We start from the raw sequence: 22,747 nt of genomic DNA on the forward strand, positions 1-22,747 counted from the left end.
TATAAACCGAGGCTTAAACTTAGGAGAGGAGACCTTCATAGGGACAAAACGAGAAGACAACCACACCAAGTCCCTAACACGGAGATGATGACCCACACGACGATGACGATTAGCAAACTGCTGAGTCTTCTCCTGAGACAGCTTCAAATTGTCCACCACATGACTCCAAATCTGGTGCAGTCTATCCACCACAGTGTCCACTCCAGGACAATCCGAAGATTCCACCTGGCCAGATGAAAAACGAGGGTGAAACCCTGAATTGCAAAAAAAAGGAGAAACCAGAGTGGCAGAACTGGCCCGATTATTGAGGGCAAACTCTGCCAACGGCAAAAAGGCGACCCAATCATCCTGATCAGCAGACACAAAACACCTCAAATAAGTCTCCAAGGTCTGATTAGTTCGCTCCGTCTGGCCATTAGTCTGGGGATGGAACGCAGACGAAAAAGACAAATCAATGCCCATCCTGGCACAGAACGCTCGCCAGAACCTGGACACAAATTGAGATCCCCTGTCAGAAACGATGTTTTCCGGGATACCATGTAAACGAACCACATTCTGAAAAAACAAAGGAACCAACTCCGATGAAGAAGGCAATTTGGGCAAGGGTACCAAATGAACCATCTTAGAAAAACGGTCACACACCACCCAAATGACAGACATTTTCTGAGAAACCGGGAGATCCGAGATAAAGTCCATAGAGATGTGCGTCCACGGCCTCTTCGGAATAGGCAAGGACAACAACAATCCACTAGCCCGAGAACAGCAAGGCTTAGCCCGAGCACAAACATCACAAGACTGCACAAAGGTACGCACATCCCGAGACAAGGAAGGCCACCAGAAGGATCTGGCCACCAGATCTCTGGTACCAAAAATTCCAGGGTGGCCTGCCAACACAGAAGAATGAACCTCTGAGATGACTCTACTGGTCCACTCATCTGGAACGAACAATCTCCCAGGCGGACAACGATCAGGCCTATCAGTCTGAAACTCCTGCAAAGCACGCCGCAAGTCTGGGGAGACAGCAGACAAAATCACTCCATCCTTAAGGATACCCGTAGGCTCAGAATCACCAGAGGAGTCAGGCTCAAAACTCCTAGAAACAGCATCTGCCTTCACATTTTTCGAGCCCGGCAAGTATGAAACCACAAAATTAAACCGGGAGAAAAACAAAGACCAGCGCGCCTGTCTAGGATTCAGACGCCTGGCAGACTCAAGGTAAATCAGATTCTTGTGATCAGTCAAGACCACCACCTGATGTCTAGCACCCTCAAGCCAATGACGCCACTCTTAAAATGCCCACTTCATAGCCAAGAGCTCCCGATTACCGACATCATAATTTCGCTCGGCGGGCGAAAACTTTCGAGAGAAGAATGCACATGGTCTCATCACAGAGCAATCGGGACCTTTCTGCGACAAAACCGCCCCTGCTCCAATCTCGGAAGCATCAACATCAACCTGAAAAGGGAGCAAAACATCAGGCTGACGCAACACAGGGGCAGAAGAAAAGCGGCGCTTAAGCTCCCGAAAGGCCTCCACAGCCGCAGAGGACCAATTGGCAACATCAGCACCCTTCTTAGTCAAATCAGTCAGAGGTCTAACCACACTTGAAAACCCAGTTATAAATCGACGATAGAAATTAGCAAAGCCCAAGAACTTCTGAAGACTCTTCAGGGAAGTAGGCTGCGTCCAATCACAAATAGCCCGAACCTTGACAGGATCCATCTCAACAGAAGAAGGGGAAAAAATATACCCCAAAAAGGAGATCTTCTGAACCCCAAAAATGCACTTTGAACCCTTTACAAACAAAGAATTGGACCGCAAAACCTGAAAAACCTTCCTAACCTGTTGAACATGCGACTCCCAGTCATCCGAAAAAATCAAAATATCATCCAAATACACAATCATAAATTTATCCAGGTATTTACGGAAAATATCGTGCATAAAGGACTGAAAGACTGAAGGAGCATTAGAAAGACCAAAAGGCATTACCAAATACTCAAAATGGCCCTCGGGCGTATTAAATGCAGTTTTCCACTCATCTCCCTGCTTAATCCGCACCAAATTATACGCACCCCGAAGATCAACCTTAGAGAACCACTTTGCCCCTTTAATACGAGCAAACAAATCAGTCAACAGTGGCAAAGGATACTGATATTTGACTGTAATCTTATTCAACAAGCGATAATCAATACAGGGCCTCAGGGAGCCATCTTTTTTACCCACGAAAAAAAAACCTGCTCCCAAAGGGGATGAGGATGGACGGATATGTCCCTTTTCCAAGGACTCCTTAATATACTCTCGCATAGCAGCATGCTCAGGCACAGACAGATTGAACAAACGACCCTTGGGAAACTTGCTGCCAGGAATCAATTCTATAGCGCAATCACAATCCCGGTGAGGGGGAAGAGAACCAAGTTTAGGCTCCTCAAAAACATCACAAAAATCAGACAAAAATGCCGGAATTTCAGAGGGAGTAGATGAAGCAATGGAAACCAAAGGTACTTCCCCATGAGCCCCCCGACATCCCCAGCTTAACACAGACATTGTTTTCCAGTCGAGGACTGGATTATGAGTTTGCAACCATGGCAATCCAAGCACTAAGACATCATGCAAGTTATGCAACACAAGGAAGCGAATCACCTCCCGATGGTCAGGAGTCATACACATAGTCACTTGTGTCCAGAATTGTGGTTTATTCCTAGCCAAAGGTGTGGAGTCGATACCCTTCAGAGGGATAGGAACTTCCAAAGGCTCTAGGCTAAACCCACAGCGTCTGGCAAAGGACCAATCCATAAGACTCAAGGAAGCGCCAGAATCCACATATGCATCCAGTGATAGATGACAATGAACAAATCAAAGTTACAGACAAAATAAACTTAGATTGTAAGGTGCCAATTGAAAAAGACTTATCAACCTTTTTTGTGCGTTTAGAGCATGCTGATATAACATGAGCAGAATCACCACAGTAGAAGCACAACCCATTTTTGCGCCTATAATTCTGCCGTTCACCTCTGGACAGAATTCTATCACATTGCATAATCTCTGGTGCCTGCTCAGAAGACACCGCCAAATGGTGCACAGGTTTGCGCTCCCGCAAACGCCGATCAATCTGAATAGCCATAGTCATGGATTCATTCAGACCTGTGGGCGTAGGAAACCCCACCATGACATCTTTAACGGCGTCAGAGAGACCTTCTCTGAAATTCGCCGCCAGGGCGCACTCATTCCACTGAGTAAGCACAGACCATTTTCGAAATTTTTGACAATATATTTCAGCTTCATCATGCCCTTGAGAGAGGGCTATCAAGGCCTTTTCAGCCTGAATCTCCAAATTAGGTTCCTCATAGAGCAACCCCAGTGCCAGAAAAAACGCATCCACACTGAGCAACGCAGGATCCCCTGGTGCCAATGCAAATGCCCAATTCTGGGGGTCACCCCGCAACAAGGAAATAACGATTTTAACCTGCTGAGCGGAATCTCCAGCGGAGCGAGATCTCAGAGAAAGATACAATTTACAATTGTGCTTAAAATTCAAAAAACGAGATCTATCTCCAGAAAAGAACTCGGGTATAGGGATCTTGGGTTCAGACACAGGAGCATGCATAACATAGTCTTGGATATTTTGAACCTTAGAAGCAAGAGCATTTAGGTTTGAAGCTAAACTCTGGATATCCATTTTTCAACAGCAGAGATCTGAGCCATTCAGGGGTTAAGAGGAGAGAAAAAAAAAAAACCAGCAGACTGCAATTATGGCTAGACAGAACTTCTGAGTAAAAAAAAAAAAAGTGTCAGAAACTTCTTTCTTTTCTCTCTTTCTTCAGCCAATACTCTTAATACATTAGGCCGGCAATACTGTCATGATTCCCAATGGCAGGGACTTAGGCAAAAAACGGACAAGCTCTAGGAAGGATGGTATCTTAGGTAGCCCATGGGGTGCTCCATATCCTGTTCACTATTTGAGGCGTTTAGTTGCTTCCTCGAATGTGTCGTCATGGACGTTTGTAAGACGGCACATATTATCCATTACCTCGACAACTTATGCCTGGGCCCAAAAGATTCGCCACAGTGTGAAAACACGCGGTAGTCCACCTGTGAGAAGGAGAGAGCTGGAGGGAGAGTGGACACCCCAGAGCCGAGGGGTTAGATTGAGAAAGAAAGAAGGCGGTGTAGCTTGCTTCATGGGTGGGGTACTTGTCATGATTCCCAATAGCAGGGACTTAGGCAAAAAACAGACAAGCTCTAGGAAGGATGGTATCTTAGGTAACCGCGATACTGAACCTAACACGCAACTAAAAGTAGCCAGGGGGTGTGCCTACGTTGTCTCTAGACACCTCGCGCCAGCCGGAGATCTAACTACCCCTAGTAGAGGAATACACAGACCTGACTTGCCTCCAGGGAAACCCCAAAGGTTATAGTAGCCCCCCACATATAATAACGGTTAGGTAAGAGGAAAACACAAACGCAGTATGAATATAGATTCAGCAAAGCGAGGCCCTCTGACTAGATAGCGGAATATACAAAAGAGGACTTCGCGGTCACCTCAAAACCCTGAACAGCCATCCTGGAATTACCTTCACTCCGTTGTCAACTCATGACACAGGATTAAAACACAGTAGTCCCACAAATATAGAGAATATATCTCATATATACTATTTCTCAATACAGAGATAACAAATTCCTGGTATACTGTGTAAATTGGTAGCCACCGCCACCTAGTGGAAGAAAATACCCAAACACCTTATTAAGGATCACCAAAAGAGTATCAGAGCAAAAGGACTTTATTTAGAATATATATAATTCATCATACACAGAAGTAACGACAGATAGTACAATAAAAATAAAAACTACATCATGTTAAAACCAACCACAGGACAGAATTCATTGCATAAAATATGCCGGCCAAGGTATAATAATATATATTGTATATGTAGTCCCTTATCCCTACTGCTAGAAATTATAAAAACTATTGTGAAGAAAATAATTTAATTAAAGTGCAATATAAGTGCTATAATGGAGTCATATAAATAATAATCAATAAAAACATACTCTATACTACAACCGCACAAAAGAAAATCCCTAAAAGTGCATTAATGCTTATATATGGTGCCACAAAGCAGCATAGAAAGTGCACAGTGCCACAGCTCTCAGCTCAATCAATAAATGCGCAGACCGGAGGGGACTATCAATATTGCCGATATTATTACCTATAAACTGGCCCAGTCCTGTGTGATGGCGCACCCCTGTGGGTAGTGTAGTATAGAGTATGTTTTTATTGATTATTATTTATATGACTCCATTATAGCACTTATATTGCACTTTAATTAAATTCTTTTCTTCACAATAGTTTTTATAATTTCTAGCAGTAGGGATAAGGGACTACATATACAATATATATTATTATACCTTGGCCGGCATATTTTATGCAATGAATTCTGTCCTGTGGTTGGTTTTAACATGATGTAGTTTTTATTTTTATTGTACTATCTGTCGTTACTTCTGTGTATGATGAATTATATATATTCTAAATAAAGTCCTTTTGCTCTGATACTCTTTTGGTGATCCTTAATAAGGTGTTTGGGTATTTTCTTCATGACACAGGAGTAGCAATTCCAGATCACTAGAGCTTCCAGCCGCACAAGATATGTAAATGCATGCTGGACAAAACAAACACAAAAAGCCAAAGATTCAACTTAGCTGACTTGCAGACTTGGAGCAGGAAGCAAGCAACAAGGTGCTCTGATAACATTGATTGCCGGCACTACAATGACTGGGAAGCCAGACTAAATAGGAGACTCCCAATTTCCTAATGGAAACAGGTGCACTGGAAAAAACAAGACACAGTCAACCAGTACCACCAGTAACCACCAGAGGGAGCCCAAAAACAGAATTCACAACAGGTACTCTGCTGAGTAGCAGAAATTGCTACTAGGCCCAAAAGGATTTCCTTGGCCAAATGCCATTAAAAAATAGTAGTTAGGTAAACAGGCGGTGTAGCTTGCTTCATAGGTGGGGTACTCTGCTGAGTAGCACAAAATGCTATTAGGTACAAAACGATTTCCTGGGCTAGATCAGTTAAAAATTAGTAATTAGATCAACAGGCGATGTAGCTTGCTTCATGGGTGGGGTACGCTGCTGAGTAGCACTAAATTCTACTAGGCCCAAAAGGATTTCCTGGGCTAGATGCCGTTACAAAATAGTAGTTAGGTAAACAGGTGGTGTAGCTTGCTTCATGGGTGGGGTACGCTGCTGAGTTGCACCAAATTCTACTAGGCCCAAAAGGATTTCCTGGGCTAGATGCCGTTACAAAATAGTAGTTAGGTAAACAGGCGGTGTAGCTTGCTTCATGGGTGAAGTACGCTGCTGAGTAGCACCAAATTCTACTAGGCCCCAAAGGATTTCCTGGGCCAGATGCTGTTAAAAATAGTACTTAGGTAAACAGGCGGTGGGTGGCTGGGCTACTCTGCTGACTAGCAGACACTGAAGCTTTGGAGCAGACCTCTGAATCCCAGGCCATAGTATGAGTAAACAACTCTGCAGACGACCCCACCCACCTGGAATTGACGATGGCAACGTCATGTAAAACTCAGCAAGGAGACTAAATCAAAGAGTCTCCATTTTTTCCAAAAATTCGGCCACAGACACCACTTAAGTGGCATCAATTTCGCCAGAGTTTTTTAAAACGGTTGGTGAGGTGATTTTCAAAAATCATCAAGCTTTTAGTCTCCCCAAGATGACACAGGGGTAGAAAAGTCCTTGCGGATCCAGGATTTGTTCATCTTGATGAACGTTAGTCTGTCTACATTGTCACTGGTCAGCCGTGTGCGCTTATCTGTCAGCACACCACCAGCAGCGCTGAACACACGTTCAGAGAGAACGCTGGCTGCGGGGCACGACAAGATTTCCAAGGCGTGAGTGGCGAGCTCAGGCCATTTTTCAAGATTGGAAGCCCAAAATGAGCCAGGGTCCAGTTCCACAGTCATGGCATCGATGTTAACTTGGAGATACTCTTGTACCATCCTCTCTAGGCGTTGGCTGTGCGTCAGACTTCTTGTCTCCTGTGGCCTTGCAAAGGATGGTCTAAAAAAATCTTGAAACGATTGGAAAAAATTGCTGTTACCACCAGATACGATGTTACTGTTACGGTTTGATTGATGACTCGATAGTCCCACGGTTGGCAACTTAGAACTCAGAGATTCACTACGTGCACCACAGGTGTTTTGTGGAAAAGCAGATGTTAGATTCTGTAACAGTCTCTGCTGATACTCCTGCATGCGTGAATCCCTTTCTATGGCAGGAATTTTTTCGCCAAATTTGCTTTTGTACCGGGGATCTAAGAGTGTGGCAACCCAGTAGTCAGCATTACTTCGGATTCTGACAATCCGAGGGTCATGTTGCAGGTAGTGCAGCAAGAAGGCACTCATGTGTCTTGCGCATCCAGGAGGACCAAGTCCTTGTTGTCTTGGTGGTGGTGAGGTGAGAATCATGCTTCCATCGTCTGCCCTCTCCTCCCAACTTCACACAACAGAAATTTGATCAAGGTCTCCCTCATCTGATGAGTCTTCCATGCCCAGCGCCAGTTCGTCCTCCACTTCTTCCTCGCCTCCTGCACCTTCCTCAACAGTTTGGCTGCTACCATGCGCCCTCGGTAATCCCTATCCCCCAGCCTCCAATGCCAGCCGCCTTGGTGCTGCCAACCTTCTTGACCTTGGAGATATGATCCCTTCCGCATATGACTCCTCCTGTTCCTCCTCCTCTTGTTCCACCACCTGACTCCGGACACTGTGTAAGGTGTGCTCCAGCATGGAAATCACTGGAATGGTCATGCTGATAATTGCATCGTCAGCACTAAACATCTTCGTTGCCATTTCAAAACTGTGCAGAAGGGTGCATAGGTCCCTGATCTGGGACCACTCCTGCAGCGTGATTTGCCCCACCTCTTGATCTCGTTGGCCCAGGCTACACGTCATAACGTATTGCACCAGGGCTCGTCGGTGCTGCCACAGTCGCTGCAACATGTGCAGAGTTGAATTCCACCATGTGGGCACATCGCATTTCAGCCGGTGAACTGGCAGGCCCAACGACTTCTGTAGAGATGCAAGTCGTCGAGCTGCGGGATGCGAACGGCGGAAGTGAGCACTCAGCGACCGTGCCCTCTGCAGAAGCCCATCTAGTCCAGGATAGTGGGATAAAAATTTCTGGACAACCAGGTTCAAAACGTGAGCCATACAAGGCACGTGTGTGACATTGCCCCGGCGTAGGGCCGCACCCAGGTTTGCAGCATTGTCGCACACGGCCTTCCCTGGCTGCAGGTTGAGTGGAGACAACCATTGATGGAACTCGGTCTCCAGAGCTGACCACAACTCCTCAGCTGTGTGAGTCACATTTCCCAGACATTTAAATGTAAACACTGCCTGATGCCGTTGAGCCCTGGTGACAGCATAGTGAGGAGGTGTGCAGGATTCTTTTTGCGCAGTTACCACACGGGTGGCATTACCAGACAGGCTTTGGGTGCAGGTGGAGGACCGAGAGGAGGTTGAGGAGGCAGAAGCAGTGGAGGAACTTCTAGATACAGAGGATCGATGAGCAACTCGTGGGGACGGCAAGACTTGGACAGCAGCCTCTTCTCCTGATGTCGCCGTAGTTACCCAGTGCCCAGTCACCGACATGTAACGCCCCTGTCCATGTCTACTCGTCCAAGTGTCTGTGGTGAAATGCACCATGTCACACACAGAGTTTCTCAAGGAAACGGTGATGTTGTGTGCGACATGCTGGTGTAGCGCAGGCACAGCTTTCTTTGAGAAGTAGTGGCGACTGGGCATCTGGTACTGGGGCACTGCGACGGACATAAGGTCTCGAAAATCCTCTGTGTCCACCAGACGGAAAGGCAGCATTTCTGCAGCCAGCAGCTTGCAGATGGAGAAATTTAACCTTAGCTTTGTCATGGCTAGGAGGAAATGGTCTTTTACTTGTCCACATCTGAGGGCTGGCTGCCGTGCTTAGACGGAGTTGAGTAGGGTGTCCCCGGCAAACTGCTGGTCTGTGAGGAAGGTGCAGGCGGAGATGTTATGTTGCCTTGATCAAAATGTGGTGTCGATGTCGGAGAGCGCTCAACACCAGCAGGTGTTTCCACTTGCAAATGTCCTGACGACCTGCCAATCACACTGGCTGTTGCGGGTAAAGAGGTGGAAGGTCTGCTTCCAAAACCATGTGCGACTGCTGTCCCCACAGTCACAGAGCCCGTGCGACCTGAAGAGCCACCACGACTTCTGGTCTGAGGCACAATTGGGGTTGAGGATCCAGTTGTTGACGTGCTTCCATTACTCCGTCTCTGTCCAGGAAGGCGCACCGTTACCTCGTCGTCAGACTCGTCACTAGCATCCTCCTCCACCTCCTCTGCTGACCTCATGGACTGGCGGACTGGGGGTTGACAGTAAGTGGGGTCTACAACCTCGTCATCATCATCCTGTGTGTTCTCACACCCGTCGTCCTCAGAGCCAACCTCTTCCTGCCCCGACCAAAAAGTCAAGTTTTCGTTCCAATCAGGTATCTCAGTCTCATCATCATCTTCCTCATTGTCTCCACCAACAGGAGTTACAGTTTGGGAATGAGGGTCTACATTATGCTCAGAACCTTCTTCATCTGGGCCTGGATCCGACTCACAAAGATTCTGGGCATCAGTGCAGATCATTTCCTCGTCTGGATTCACAGAAGCTCTGGAGCAGACCTCTGATTCACAGGCTATAGTATGAGTAAACAGCTCTGCAGACTCAACCATGTGTGCTACCCCATGCTCAGACGGGCAGCTGGAGACTTGGGAGCTGTGAGGAAGCAAGTGCGATTGGGGTGACAACTCTGAGGACTGGAGTAGTTGTGATGTTGAAGTTGACATGGAGGAGAGCCCACTTGAACGAGCACTTGATATCCGTTCAAGCACCTGCTGTTTTTGTGCCTCATCTGGAATTTTTGGCGATGCTTGTAGCGATGGTCGTAAGAAAGGGATCATATCAGATTGTCCACGAAAAGAAGTAGACATCTTACTTTGGCTGGAAGATGGTCTTTCTTCTGCAGATGTTACTGTTGCTTTACCACCTACCCCACGGACACAACCTTTTTTTCCCTTTCCAACACGCCTATTCTCCTTTCCACCAGCAGCAGGCCTTTTGCCACTCATTTTAGTGCTTAATTGGCAACTCTGTATCTGAAGTTGTTGGCACAACAACCGATGGATGAAAACCGAGCAGAACTAAGTGGCCAAACTGTGGTACTAGGCCCAAAACTATCAACTGGATTAGATGCAGTGAAAATAGAGATGCACAGGCGGTAGCTAGCTACTCTGCTGACGTGCAGACAATGCTACTAAGCCCAAAACCCCAAAATGATTTACTGGGTTAGATGCCGTAAAAATTGAGATACACAGGCGGTGTAGCTAGCTTCACAGGCGGGCTACTTTGCTGACGTGCAGACAATGATACTAGGCCCAAAACTATCAACTGGATTTGATGCAGTGAAAATAGAGATACACAGGCGGTGTAGTTTGTTTCACAGGCGGGCTACTCCGCTGACGTGCAGACACTGCTCCTAGGCCCAAAACCCCAAAACGATTTACTGGATTAGATGCAGTAAAAATTGAGATACACAGGTGGTGTAGCTAGCTTCACAGGCGGGCTACTCAGATGACTATCAGACAATGCTACTAGCCCAAAAGGATTGGCTGAGCTAGATTACACCAAATGCTGTGACAAACACTTGCACAGCACTGGCTCAGACCTGCCTGGCAAACAGTGCTATGAACTGCTGTAACCTACCCTGAAAAGGGCTGATATTACAACTAGTCCCGACTCCCTAAACCTATCTCTCTGAGAATTCGCTCCAAAAAAACACTCTTAGTCTGTATAGCGCCCACAGCAGCAGCAGTGCCGTCTAAAACTAAGCTGCAGCCGTGAGGAAATGGTGGCGACGGGGCAAATGCCTGGTTCTTATAGGGCAAGGACATGTGACATACACAGCCAATGACACATGCCCTTGCTTGTCTGCATCACATGCACATTGCTGTGTGTGTGCGCACTGCTGATAGGCTGAGAGACTGCACCGCCCCTCTGTAAATGCGGGAAAGAAAAAAAAAAGGAGATCGGCGTTATTTCAGCACAGATCTATCCCCCGCCCCTCCCCCTCCCGCTATACACTGAAACAGTCCATTAACAATGATAAACAGTTTTAATGTGCAAATCAAGTTAGGCTTTTGGTGAATGAACAGTTATCGAACAGAAACTCGAACATCCGAATTTTAAGCAAATTGTTCGGGTTCGTCGAACGACTCGAACACGGCCCAAAACAGCTCGAATTTGAAATTGGCGAACAGTTCGACTCGAACACCGCTCATCTCTATTCATGAGATATTGGTCTGAGCGGTGGGGATGATAAAGTTATTCTCCCTGGGATCCGTGACATATTGATGGCAGCGCGGTGGGATCATAGAGCATTAGTGATCTGGTTTGAGCAATCAATCCTTTCACTAAAAACTTGCACAGTTCTTGAGAGGACTCTGTGTAAAAAAGTTTAGGAGAACGAGCTCAGTGTTGGGAGAAAAGGGGATTGGAAAGCCTGCAGCGTGTCTGTGCTCAGCTTTAATGGACGTAGCAGAGCTCATTGTGTGTGATCATAGAAAATTAAATATATCATGTTCCTGACAATATATGTGTTAATTCACAGCTTTGATGCCTTAAGTGTGAATGTGAATGTATAATTTTCATAGTCATGAAAATACAGAAAAATCTTTACATTAGGTGTGTCCAAACTTTTGGTCTGTACTGTATATATATATATATATATATATATATATATATATATATATATATATATATATATATATATATATATATATATATATATATACACACAGTACAGACCAAAAGAGGTAGTCACCGGTAATGGTTTTCACTTCACAGGTGTGCCCTGTCAGGTTTAATAAGTGGGATTTCTTGCCTTATAAATGGGGTTGGGACCATCAGTTGTGTTGTGCAGAAGTCTGGTGGATACACAGCTGATAGTCCTACTGAATAGACTGTTAGAATTTGTATTATGGCAAGAAAAAAGCAGCTAAGTAAAGAAAAACGAGTGGCCATCATTACTTTAAGAAATGAAGGTCAGTCAGTCTGAAAAATTGGGAAAACTTTGAAAGTGTCGCCAAGCGCAGTGGCAAAAACCATCAAGCGCTACAAAGAAACTGGCTCACATGAGGACCGCCCCAGGAAAGGAAGACCAAGAGTCACCTCTGCTTCTGAGGATAAGTTTATCCGAGTCACCAGCCTCAGAAATCGCAGGTTAACAGCAGCTCAGATTAGAGACCAGGTCAATGCCACACAGAGTTCTAGCAGCAGACACATCTCTACAACAACTGTTAAGAGGAGACTTTGTGCAGCAGGCCTTCATGGTAAAATAGCTGCTAGGAAACCACTGCTAAGGACAGGCAACAAGCAGAAGAGACTTGTTTGGGCTAAAGAACACAAGGAATGGACATTAGACCAGTGGAAATCTGTGCTTTGGTCTGATGAGTCCAAATTTGAGATCTTTGGTTCCAAACACCGTGTCTTTGTGCGACGCAGAAAAGGTGAACGGATGGACTCTACATGCCTGGTTCCCACCGTGAAGCATGGAGGAGGAGGTGTGATGGTGTGGGGGGGCTTTGCTGGTGACACTGTTGGGGATTTATTCAAAATTGAAAGCATACTGAACCAGCATGGCTACCACAGCATCTTGCAGCGGCATGCTATTCCATCCAGTTTGCGTTAAGTTGGACCATCATTTATTTTTCAACAGGACAATGACACCAAACACACCTCCAGGCTGTGTAAGGGCTATTTGACCAAGAAGGAGAGTGATGGGGTGCTACGCCAGATGACCTGGCCTCCACAGTCACCAGACCTGAACCCAATCAAGATGGTTTGGGGTGAGCTGGACCGCAGAGTAAAGGCAAAAGGCCCAACAAGTGCTAAGCATCTCTGGGAACTCCTTCAAGATTGTTGGAAGACCATTTCCGGTGACTACCTCTTGAAGCTCATCAACAGAATGCCAAGAGTGTGCAAAGCAGTCATCAAAGCAAAAGGTGGCTACTTTGATGAACCTAGAATATAAGACATTATTTCAGTTGTTTCACACTTTTTTGTTAAGTATATAATTCCACATGTGTTAATTCATAGTTTTGATGCCTTCAGTGTGAATGTACAGTTTTCATAGTCATGAAAATACAGAAAAATCTTTAAATGAGAAGGTGTGTCCAAACTTTTGGTCTGTACTGTGTATATATATATATATATATATATATATATATATATATATATATATATATATATATATATATATAGGCAAAAATTAAGAGACCACTGAAAAATGTTTATGTGATTTTTCTCTTTATAGAAAAAGGACTGTGAAGGACGTATGAATCAAGCCGCATACAAGGTTATCCTGGAAAACCAGTGTTGATTCCTTATGCTCAGGCCATGTTTCCCAGCTCTGAGGACTGGTTTTTCTAGCAGGACAATGCACCATGCCACACAGCTAGGTCACTCAATGTGTGGATTAAGGACCACCACATCAAATCCCTGTCATGGCCAGCCTAATCTCCAGACCTGAACCCTAGTGAAAACCTCTGGAATGTAGTCAAGAGGATGATGGATAGTCACAAGCCACCAAACAAAGAAGAACTGCTGACATCATTGTACCAGGAGCCGTGTGAGAGACTGGTGGAAAGCTGCCAAGACGCATGAAAGCTGTGACTAAAAATCATGGTTATTCCACACACTATTGATTTCTGAACTCTTCCTGAGATAAAACATTAGTATTGTTGTTTCTAAATGATTATGAACTTGTTTTTTTGCATTATTTGAGGTCTGCAAGCAATGCATTTTTTTGTTATTTTGACCATTTCTCAGTTTCAGAAAATAAATACAAAATGTATCACTTGGCACTTCGGAGACATGTTGTCCGTAGTTTATAGAATAAAAGATCAATTTACATTTTACTCAAAAATATACCTATAAAGAGGAAAATCAGACAAACTGAACATATTGCAGTGGTCTCTTCATTTTTGCCAGAGCTGTACAATATAGGGATGTGTATATATAATACAGGGGGTGTATGGTTAATATAGGGGGTGTACATATACTGTATAGTATAAAGGTGTGTATATATAATACAGGGGGTTTATATAATACTAGATGGTGGCCCGATTCTAACACATCGGGTATTCTAGAATATGCATGTCCACGTAGTATATTGCCCAGCGACGTAGTATATTGCCCAAAGAAAAAATGACTGACAGCACTCACTCTTAAGGGCGCTCGTTCCAATACCAGGGAACCCTCCTGGGTAGTACGTATCCTCACAGTCAGAAGAACAGCGCTCCAGCCGGGTGTTATGTTCCAATAGAACAAATCTTTATTTCAGCCATGATACAGCAGCCACGTTTCGACCGTAAGTCGGTCTTTTTCAAGCATACAGAGATAGTGTCAATGGCTGTCTTAAATAGTGTGGACGCCACGTAGGGAGCCAATCACTATCAAGTACCCGCCCACAATTACATTCCATAGACATATTAAAAAAGTATATATAAATAGAGATCAGACGTGTGTATATATATAAATTACATACAACAAAACCATCACCACAAAAACCGATACGTTAATCAATGCATAAATATAAAATCAGGCAGTGTTTCCCTTCATAGTTCATGTATATCCATTTCCATGGTAACAAGCTACCAATGAATCAATCTCCACTGTGAACTTCCTGTATATTGGCCACCAATCCGGACCAACGGCGCCAGAATGGTCTATACATATCCTTAAGGATGACTTGTATCACCTGCATGGAGAGCTCCTTTACCGCATGTTTACTTCACAGCAAAACCTTCCAAATGCAAGCACCACACCTCAAATCACCTCCAGGCCTTTTATCTGCTTAATTGAGAATGACATAACAAAGGGATTGCCCTCACCTGTCCATGAAATAGCCTTGGAGTCAATTGTCCAATTACTTTTGGTCCCTTTAAAAACAGGGTGGCACATGTTAAGGAGCTGAAACTCCTAAACCCTTCATCCAATTTTGATGTGGATCCCCTCAAATGAAAGCTGAAAGTCTGAACTTCAACTGCATCTGAATTGTTTTGTTTAAAATTCATTGTGGTAATGTCTATAACCAGAATTAGAAAAATGCTGTCTCTGTCCAAATATATATGGACCTAACTGTATATTAGAGGCAAACCATGGTACCAACTGCTTCGGTATAGATTATATGCATAGATTTTTTATTTTTATTTTTGATATTTTTATATGCCAATATAGCACTCAATCCCGACCTTCAAGCGTTCTGCTCAATAGTCCACCGACGGTCACATTTATTGTCCATCTAGTAAAATAGAAAAAGAACATGTTAGAACACATAACAATACATCCGTGTCATAAAAACAAAGATGACAGCAGTCCCTAAGGGGGAACTTAATTGCTTTAAGGGGTACACATTTGCAAATTGAAATCTATATTCAGACCCTTGGGTTGTAATGAACCCAGGGTATAGATCCATCTCATCTCTTTAGTCTGGAGCATCCTTAATCTATCCGCTCCCCTCCTTGAGGCCGGAACACTGTCTGTGACTCTAAAGCTTAGTTGGTTCACTGAATGCTGCTTCTCTAGAAAATGCTTAGGGACCGGCAAATCAGTAAGTCCCGTCCTGATGGTGCTTTTATGTTTGCTAATGCGGGCTCTTACCTCCCTAGTGGTCTCCCCCACATACACTAGTCCACACGGACAAGTGATCATATAGATGACATAACTTGACGTACAAGTGAACCTCTCTTTTACATAAAGTCTCTTCCCCGTATGGGGAGGGGGAGGAATTTAGGTGACAAATTGGTTAAGTCAGACTTTGGTACATCAAAGATGTCACACCAACAGACTGTAAGTGCGCCAAGACTTGGTCATTTTCCATGTCTCGGCTGTGCTTGTTGCAATAATATGTTGAAAGGAGATTCTTTTTGCCACCCCCATACGGGGAAGAGACTTTATGTAAAAGAGAGGTACACTTGTAATTGTGGGCGGGTACTTGATAGTGATTGGCTCCCTACGTGGCGTCCACACTATTTAAGACAGCCCTTGACACTATCTCTGTGCTTGAAAAAGACCGACTTACGGTCGAAACGTGGCTGCTGTATCATGGCTGAAATAAAGATTTGTTCTATTGGAATAGAACACCCGGCTGGAGCGCTGTTCTTCTGACTTTGAGAGTAGTATATTGCCCAGCGACGTAGTATATTGCCCAGTTACATAGTATATTGCCCAGCGACGTAGTATATTGCCCAGCGACGTAGTATATTGCCCAGTGACGTAGTATATTGCCCAGCCACATAGTATACAGCACAGAGCCACGTAGTATATTGCCCAGTTACATAGTATATTGCCCAGTGACGTAGTATATTGCCCAGTGACGTAGTATATTGCCCAGTGATGTAGTATATTGCCCAGTGATGTAGTATATTGCCCAGTGATGTAGTATATTGCCCAGTGACGTAGTATATTGCCCAGTTACATAGTATATTGCCCAGCGACGTAGTATATTGCCCAGTGATGTAGTATATTGCCCAGCCACGTAGTATATTGCCCAGTGATGTAGTATATTGCCCAGTTACATAGTATATTGCCCAGCGACGTAGTATATTGCCCAGTTACATAGTATATTGCCCAGCGACGTAGTATATTGCCCAGTGATGTAGTATATTGCCCAGTGACGTAGTATATTGCCCAGTTACATAGTATATTGCCCAGTGACTTAGTATATTGCCCAGTGATGTAGTATATTGCCCAATGATGTAGTATATTGCCCAGTGATGTAGTATATTGCCCAGTGATGTAGTATATTGCCCATTGATGTAGTATATTGCCCAGTGACGTAGTATATTGCCCAGTGATGTAGTATATTGCCCAGTGACGTAGTATATTGCCCAGTGATGTAGTATATTGCCCAGCGACGTAGTATATTGCCCAGCGACGTAGTATATTGCCCAGCGACGTAGTATATTACCCAGTGATGTAGTATATTGGCCAGTGATGTAGTATATTGCCCAGTGACGTAGTATATTGGCCAGTTACGTAGTATATTGCCCAGCCACATAGTATACAGCACAGAGCCACGTAGTATATTGCCCAGTTACATAGTATATTGCCCAGTGACGTAGTATATTGCCCAGTGACGTAGTATATTGCCCAGTGACGTAGTATATTGCCCAGTGACGTAGTATATTGCCCAGCCACGTAGTATATTGCCCAGTTACATAGTATATTGCCCAGTGACGTAGTATATTGCCCAGCGACGTAGTATATTGCCCAGCGACGTAGTATATTGCCCAGCGACATAGTATATTGCCCAGTGATGTAGTATATTGCCCAGCGACGTAGTATATTGCCCAGCCACGTAGTATATTGCCCAGCCACGTAGTATATTGCCCAGTGACGTAGTATATTGCCCAGTGACGTAGTATATTGCCCAGTGACGTAGTATATTGCCCAGTGATGTAGTATATTGCCCAGCGACGTAGTATATTGCCCAGTGATGTAGTATATTGCCCAGCGACATAGTATATTGCCCAGCGACGTAGTATATTGCCCAGCGACATAGTATATTGCCCAGCGACATAGTATATTGCCCAGTGACATAGTATATTGCCCAGCGACGTAGTATATTGCCCAGCGACGTAGTATATTGCCCAGCGACATAGTATATTGCCCAGTGATGTAGTATATTGCCCAGCGACGTAGTATATTGCCCAGCCACGTAGTATATTGCCCAGTGACGTAGTATATTGCCCAGTGACGTAGTATATTGCCCAGTGATGTAGTATATTGCACAGCGACGTAGTATATTGCCCAGCGACGTAGTATATTGCCCAGCGACATAGTATATTGCCCAGCGACGTAGTATATTGCCCAGTGATGTAGTATATTGCCCAGTGATGTAGTATATTGTCCAGTGATGTAGTATATTGCCCAGCGACGTAGTATATTGCCCAGTGACGTAGTATATTGCCCAGTGATGTAGTATATTGCCCAGTGATGTAGTATATTGCCCAGTGATGTAGTATATTGCTCAGTGACGTAGTATATTGCCCAGCGACGTAGTATATTGCCCAGTGACGTAGTATATTACCCAGTGACGTAGTATATTGCCCAGTGATGTAGTATATTACCCAGTGATGTAGTATATTGCCCAGTGATGTAGTATATTGCCCAGTGATGTAGTATATTGCCCAGTGACGTAGTATATTGCCCAGCGACGTAGTATATTGCCCAGCGACGTAGTATATTGCCCAGTGATGTAGTATATTACCCAGTGACGTAGTATATTGCCCAGTGACGTAGTATATTGCCCAGTGATGTAGTATACTGCCCAGTGATGTAGTATATTGCCCAGTGATGTAGTATATTGCCCAGTGATGTAGTATATTGCCCAGCGACGTAGTATATTGCCCAGCGGCGTAGTATATTGCCCAGTGACGTAGTATATTGCCCAGTGACGTAGTATATTGCCCAGCGACGTAGTATATTGCCCAGTGATGTAGTATATTGGCCAGTTACGTAGTATATTGCCCAGCGACGTAGTATATTGCCCAGTGACGTAGTATATTGCCCAGTGACGTAGTATATTGCCCAGTGACGTAGTATATTGCCCAGCCACGTAGTATATTGCCCAGTTACATAGTATATTGCCCAGTGACGTAGTATATTGCCCAGCGACGTAGTATATTGCCCAGCGACGTAGTATATTGCCCAGCGACATAGTATATTGCCCAGTGATGTAGTATATTGCCCAGCGACGTAGTATATTGCCCAGCCACGTAGTATATTGCCCAGTGACGTAGTATATTGCCCAGTGACGTAGTATATTGCCCAGTGACGTAGTATATTGCCCAGTGACGTAGTATATTGCCCAGTGATGTAGTATATTGCCCAGCGACGTAGTATATTGCCCAGCGACGTAGTATATTGCCCAGCGACATAGTATATTGCCCAGCGACATAGTATATTGCCCAGTGACATAGTATATTGCCCAGCGACGTAGTATATTGCCCAGCGACGTAGTATATTGCCCAGCGACATAGTATATTGCCCAGTGATGTAGTATATTGCCCAGCAACGTAGTATATTGCCCAGCCACGTAGTATATTGCCCAGTGACATAGTATATTGCCCAGTGACGTAGTATATTGCCCAGTGACGTAGTATATTGCCCAGTGACGTAGTATATTGCCCAGTGATGTAGTATATTGCCCAGCGACGTAGTATATTGCCCAGCGACGTAGTATATTGCCCAGCGACGTAGTATATTGCCCAGCGACATAGTATATTGCCCAGTGACATAGTATATTGCCCAGTGATGTAGTATATTGCCCAGTGATGTAGTATATTGCCCAGTGATGTAGTATATTGCTCAGTGACGTAGTATATTGCCCAGCGACGTAGTATATTGCCCAGTGACGTAGTATATTACCCAGTGACGTAGTATATTGCCCAGTGATGTAGTATATTACCCAGTGATGTAGTATATTGCCCAGTGATGTAGTATATTGCCCAGTGATGTAGTATATTGCCCAGTGACGTAGTATATTGCCCAGCGACGTAGTATATTGCCCAGCGACGTAGTATATTGCCCAGTGATGTAGTATATTACCCAGTGACGTAGTATATTGCCCAGTGATGTAGTATATTGCCCAGTGATGTAGTATACTGCCCAGTGATGTAGTATATTGCCCAGTGATGTAGTATATTGCCCAGTGATGTAGTATATTGCCCATCGACGTAGTATATTGCCCAGCGACGTAGTATATTGCCCAGTGACGTAGTATATTGCCCAGTGACGTAGTATATTGCCCAGCGACATAGTATATTGCCCAGCGACATAGTATATTGCCCAGTGACATAGTATATTGCCCAGTGATGTAGTATATTGTCCAGTGATGTAGTATATTGCCCAGCGACATAGTATATTGCCCAGTGACATAGTATATTGCCCAGTGATGTAGTATATTGTCCAGTGATGTAGTATATTGCCCAGCGACGTAGTATATTGCCCAGTGACGTAGTATATTGCCCAGTGATGTAGTATATTGCCCAGTGATGTAGTATATTGCCCAGTGATGTAGTATATTGCTCAGTGACGTAGTATATTGCCCAGCGACGTAGTATATTACCCAGTGACGTAGTATATTGCCCAGTGATGTAGTATATTACCCAGTGATGTAGTATATTGCCCAGTGATGTAGTATATTGCCCAGTGATGTAGTATATTGCCCAGTGACGTAGTATATTGCCCAGCGACGTAGTATATTGCCCAGCGACGTAGTATATTGCCCAGTGATGTAGTATATTGCCCAGTGACGTAGTATATTACCCAGTGACGTAGTATATTGCCCAGTGATGTAGTATATTACCCAGTGATGTAGTATATTGCCCAGTGATGTAGTATATTGCCCAGTGATGTAGTATATTGCCCAGTGACGTAGTATATTGCCCAGCGACGTAGTATATTGCCCAGCGACGTAGTATATTGCCCAGTGATGTAGTATATTACCCAGTGACGTAGTATATTGCCCAGTGATGTAGTATATTGCCCAGTGATGTAGTATACTGCCCAGTGATGTAGTATATTGCCCAGTGATGTAGTATATTGCCCAGTGATGTAGTATATTGCCCAGCGACGTAGTATATTGCCCAGCGACGTAGTATATTGCCCAGTGACGTAGTATATTGCCCAGTGACGTAGTATATTGCCCAGCGACGTAGTATATTGCCCAGTGATGTAGTATATTGGCCAGTTACGTAGTATATTGCCCAGCGACGTAGTATATTGCCCAGCGACGTAGTATATTGCCCAGTGACGTAGTATATTGCCCAGCGACGTAGTATATTACCCAGTGACGTAGTATATTGCCCAGCGACGTAGTATATTGCCCAGTGATGTAGTATATTGCCCAGCGACGTAGTATATTGCCCAGTGATGTAGTATATTGCCCAGTGACGTAGTATATTGCCCAGCGACGTTGTATATTGTCCAGCGACGTAGTATATTGCCCAGTGATGTAGTATATTGCCCAGTGATGTAGTATATTGCCCAGTGATGTAGTATATTGCCCAGCGACGTAGTATATTGCCCAGCGACGTAGTATATTGCCCAGTGATGTAGTATATTGCCCAGTGATGTAGTATATTGCCCAGTGACGTAGTATATTGCCCAGCGACGTAGTATATTGCCCAGCCACATAGTATACAGCACAGAGCCACATAGTATATTGCCCAGTTACATAGTATATTGCCCAGTGACGTAGTATATTGCCCAGCGACATAGTATATTGCCCAGTGATGCAGTATATTGCCCAGTGATGTAGTATATTGCCCAGTGACGTAGTATATTGCCCAGCCACGTAGTATATTGCCCAGTGACGTAGTATATTGCCCAGTGACGTAGTATATTGCCCAGTGATGTAGTATATTGCCCAGCCACATAGTATACAGCACAGAGCCACGTAGTATATTGCCCAGTTACATAGTATATTGCCCAGTGACGTAGTATATTGCCCAGCGACGCAGTATATTGCCCAGTGACGTAGTATATTGCCCAGCGACGTAGTATATTGCCCAGTGATGTAGTATATTGCCCAGTGATGTAGTATATTGCCCAGCCACGTAGTATATTGCCCAGTGACGTAGTATATTGCCCAGCGACGTAGTATATTGCCCAGCGACGTAGTATATTGCCCAGTGATGTAGTATATTGCCCAGTGATGTAGTATATTGCCCAGTGATGTAGTATATTGCCCAGCGACGTAGTATATTGCCCAGCGACGTAGTATATTGCCCAGTGATGTAGTATATTGCCCAGCCATGTAGTATATTGCCCAGCGACGTAGTATATTGCCCAGCCACGTAGTATATTGCCCAGCGACGTAGTATATTGCCCAGCGACGTAGTATATTGCCCAGTGATGTAGTATATTGCCCAGCGACGTAGTATATTGCCCAGCGACGTAGTATATTGCCCAGCCACGTAGTATACTGCCCAGCCACGTAGTATATTGCCCAGCGACGTAGTATATTGCCCAGTGATGTAGTATATTGCCCAGTGACGTAGTATATTGCATTAACCCTGTGTCAACCGTGACTGCAGGGAGTATGGAGCGAGTGCCGGGCAGTGACTGCAGGGGAGTAGGGAGGGACTAATCGGACTGTGCCCGTCGCTGATTGGTCGCGGCAGCCATGACAGGCAGCTGGAGAGACCAATCAGCGAATGAATATCCGTGACGGAAGTTGCCGACAGAAAGACGGAAGTACCCCTTAGACAATTATATATAGATAGGGGTGCACATATATAATAGAGTGGTGTGTATATATAATATAGGGGTGCATATATATAGTATAAGGCTGTATATATGATATAGGGGTGCACATATATATAACACGAGGGGTGTATATATAATATAGGGGTGCACGTATGTAATATAGGGGGTGTATGTATATATAATATAGTGGTGCACACATATAATACGGGGTGTATATATAATAAAGGGGTGCACATATATAATACGGGGTGTATATATAATATAGGGGTGCACATATATAATACGGGGTGTATATATAATATAGGGGTGCACATATATAATACGGGGGTGTATATATAATATAGGGTGCACATATATAATACGGGGGTGTA

General features: G+C 44.5%; 1 protein-coding gene across 2 annotated transcripts in view; it reads right to left on the minus strand.

The window, feature by feature from the left end:
• The window catches only part of GALT (galactose-1-phosphate uridylyltransferase), a 127,607-nt gene that overhangs the window by 93,003 nt on the left and 11,857 nt on the right, over positions 1–22,747 (minus strand). For both annotated transcript variants that reach the window (XM_077281318.1, XM_077281316.1), the window contains exon 2: positions 15,353–15,402. Coding sequence is in view for 1 of the 2 variants with exons in the window: in XM_077281316.1 (XP_077137431.1) it covers positions 15,353–15,402 (50 nt within the window). In the remaining variant the exon portion in view is untranslated. The remainder of the gene's footprint in view (positions 1–15,352; positions 15,403–22,747) is intronic.

This window comes from Ranitomeya variabilis, chromosome 1 (genome assembly GCF_051348905.1).
Source record: "Ranitomeya variabilis isolate aRanVar5 chromosome 1, aRanVar5.hap1, whole genome shotgun sequence".
In the NCBI taxonomy this organism is placed as follows: domain Eukaryota; kingdom Metazoa; phylum Chordata; class Amphibia; order Anura; family Dendrobatidae; genus Ranitomeya; species Ranitomeya variabilis.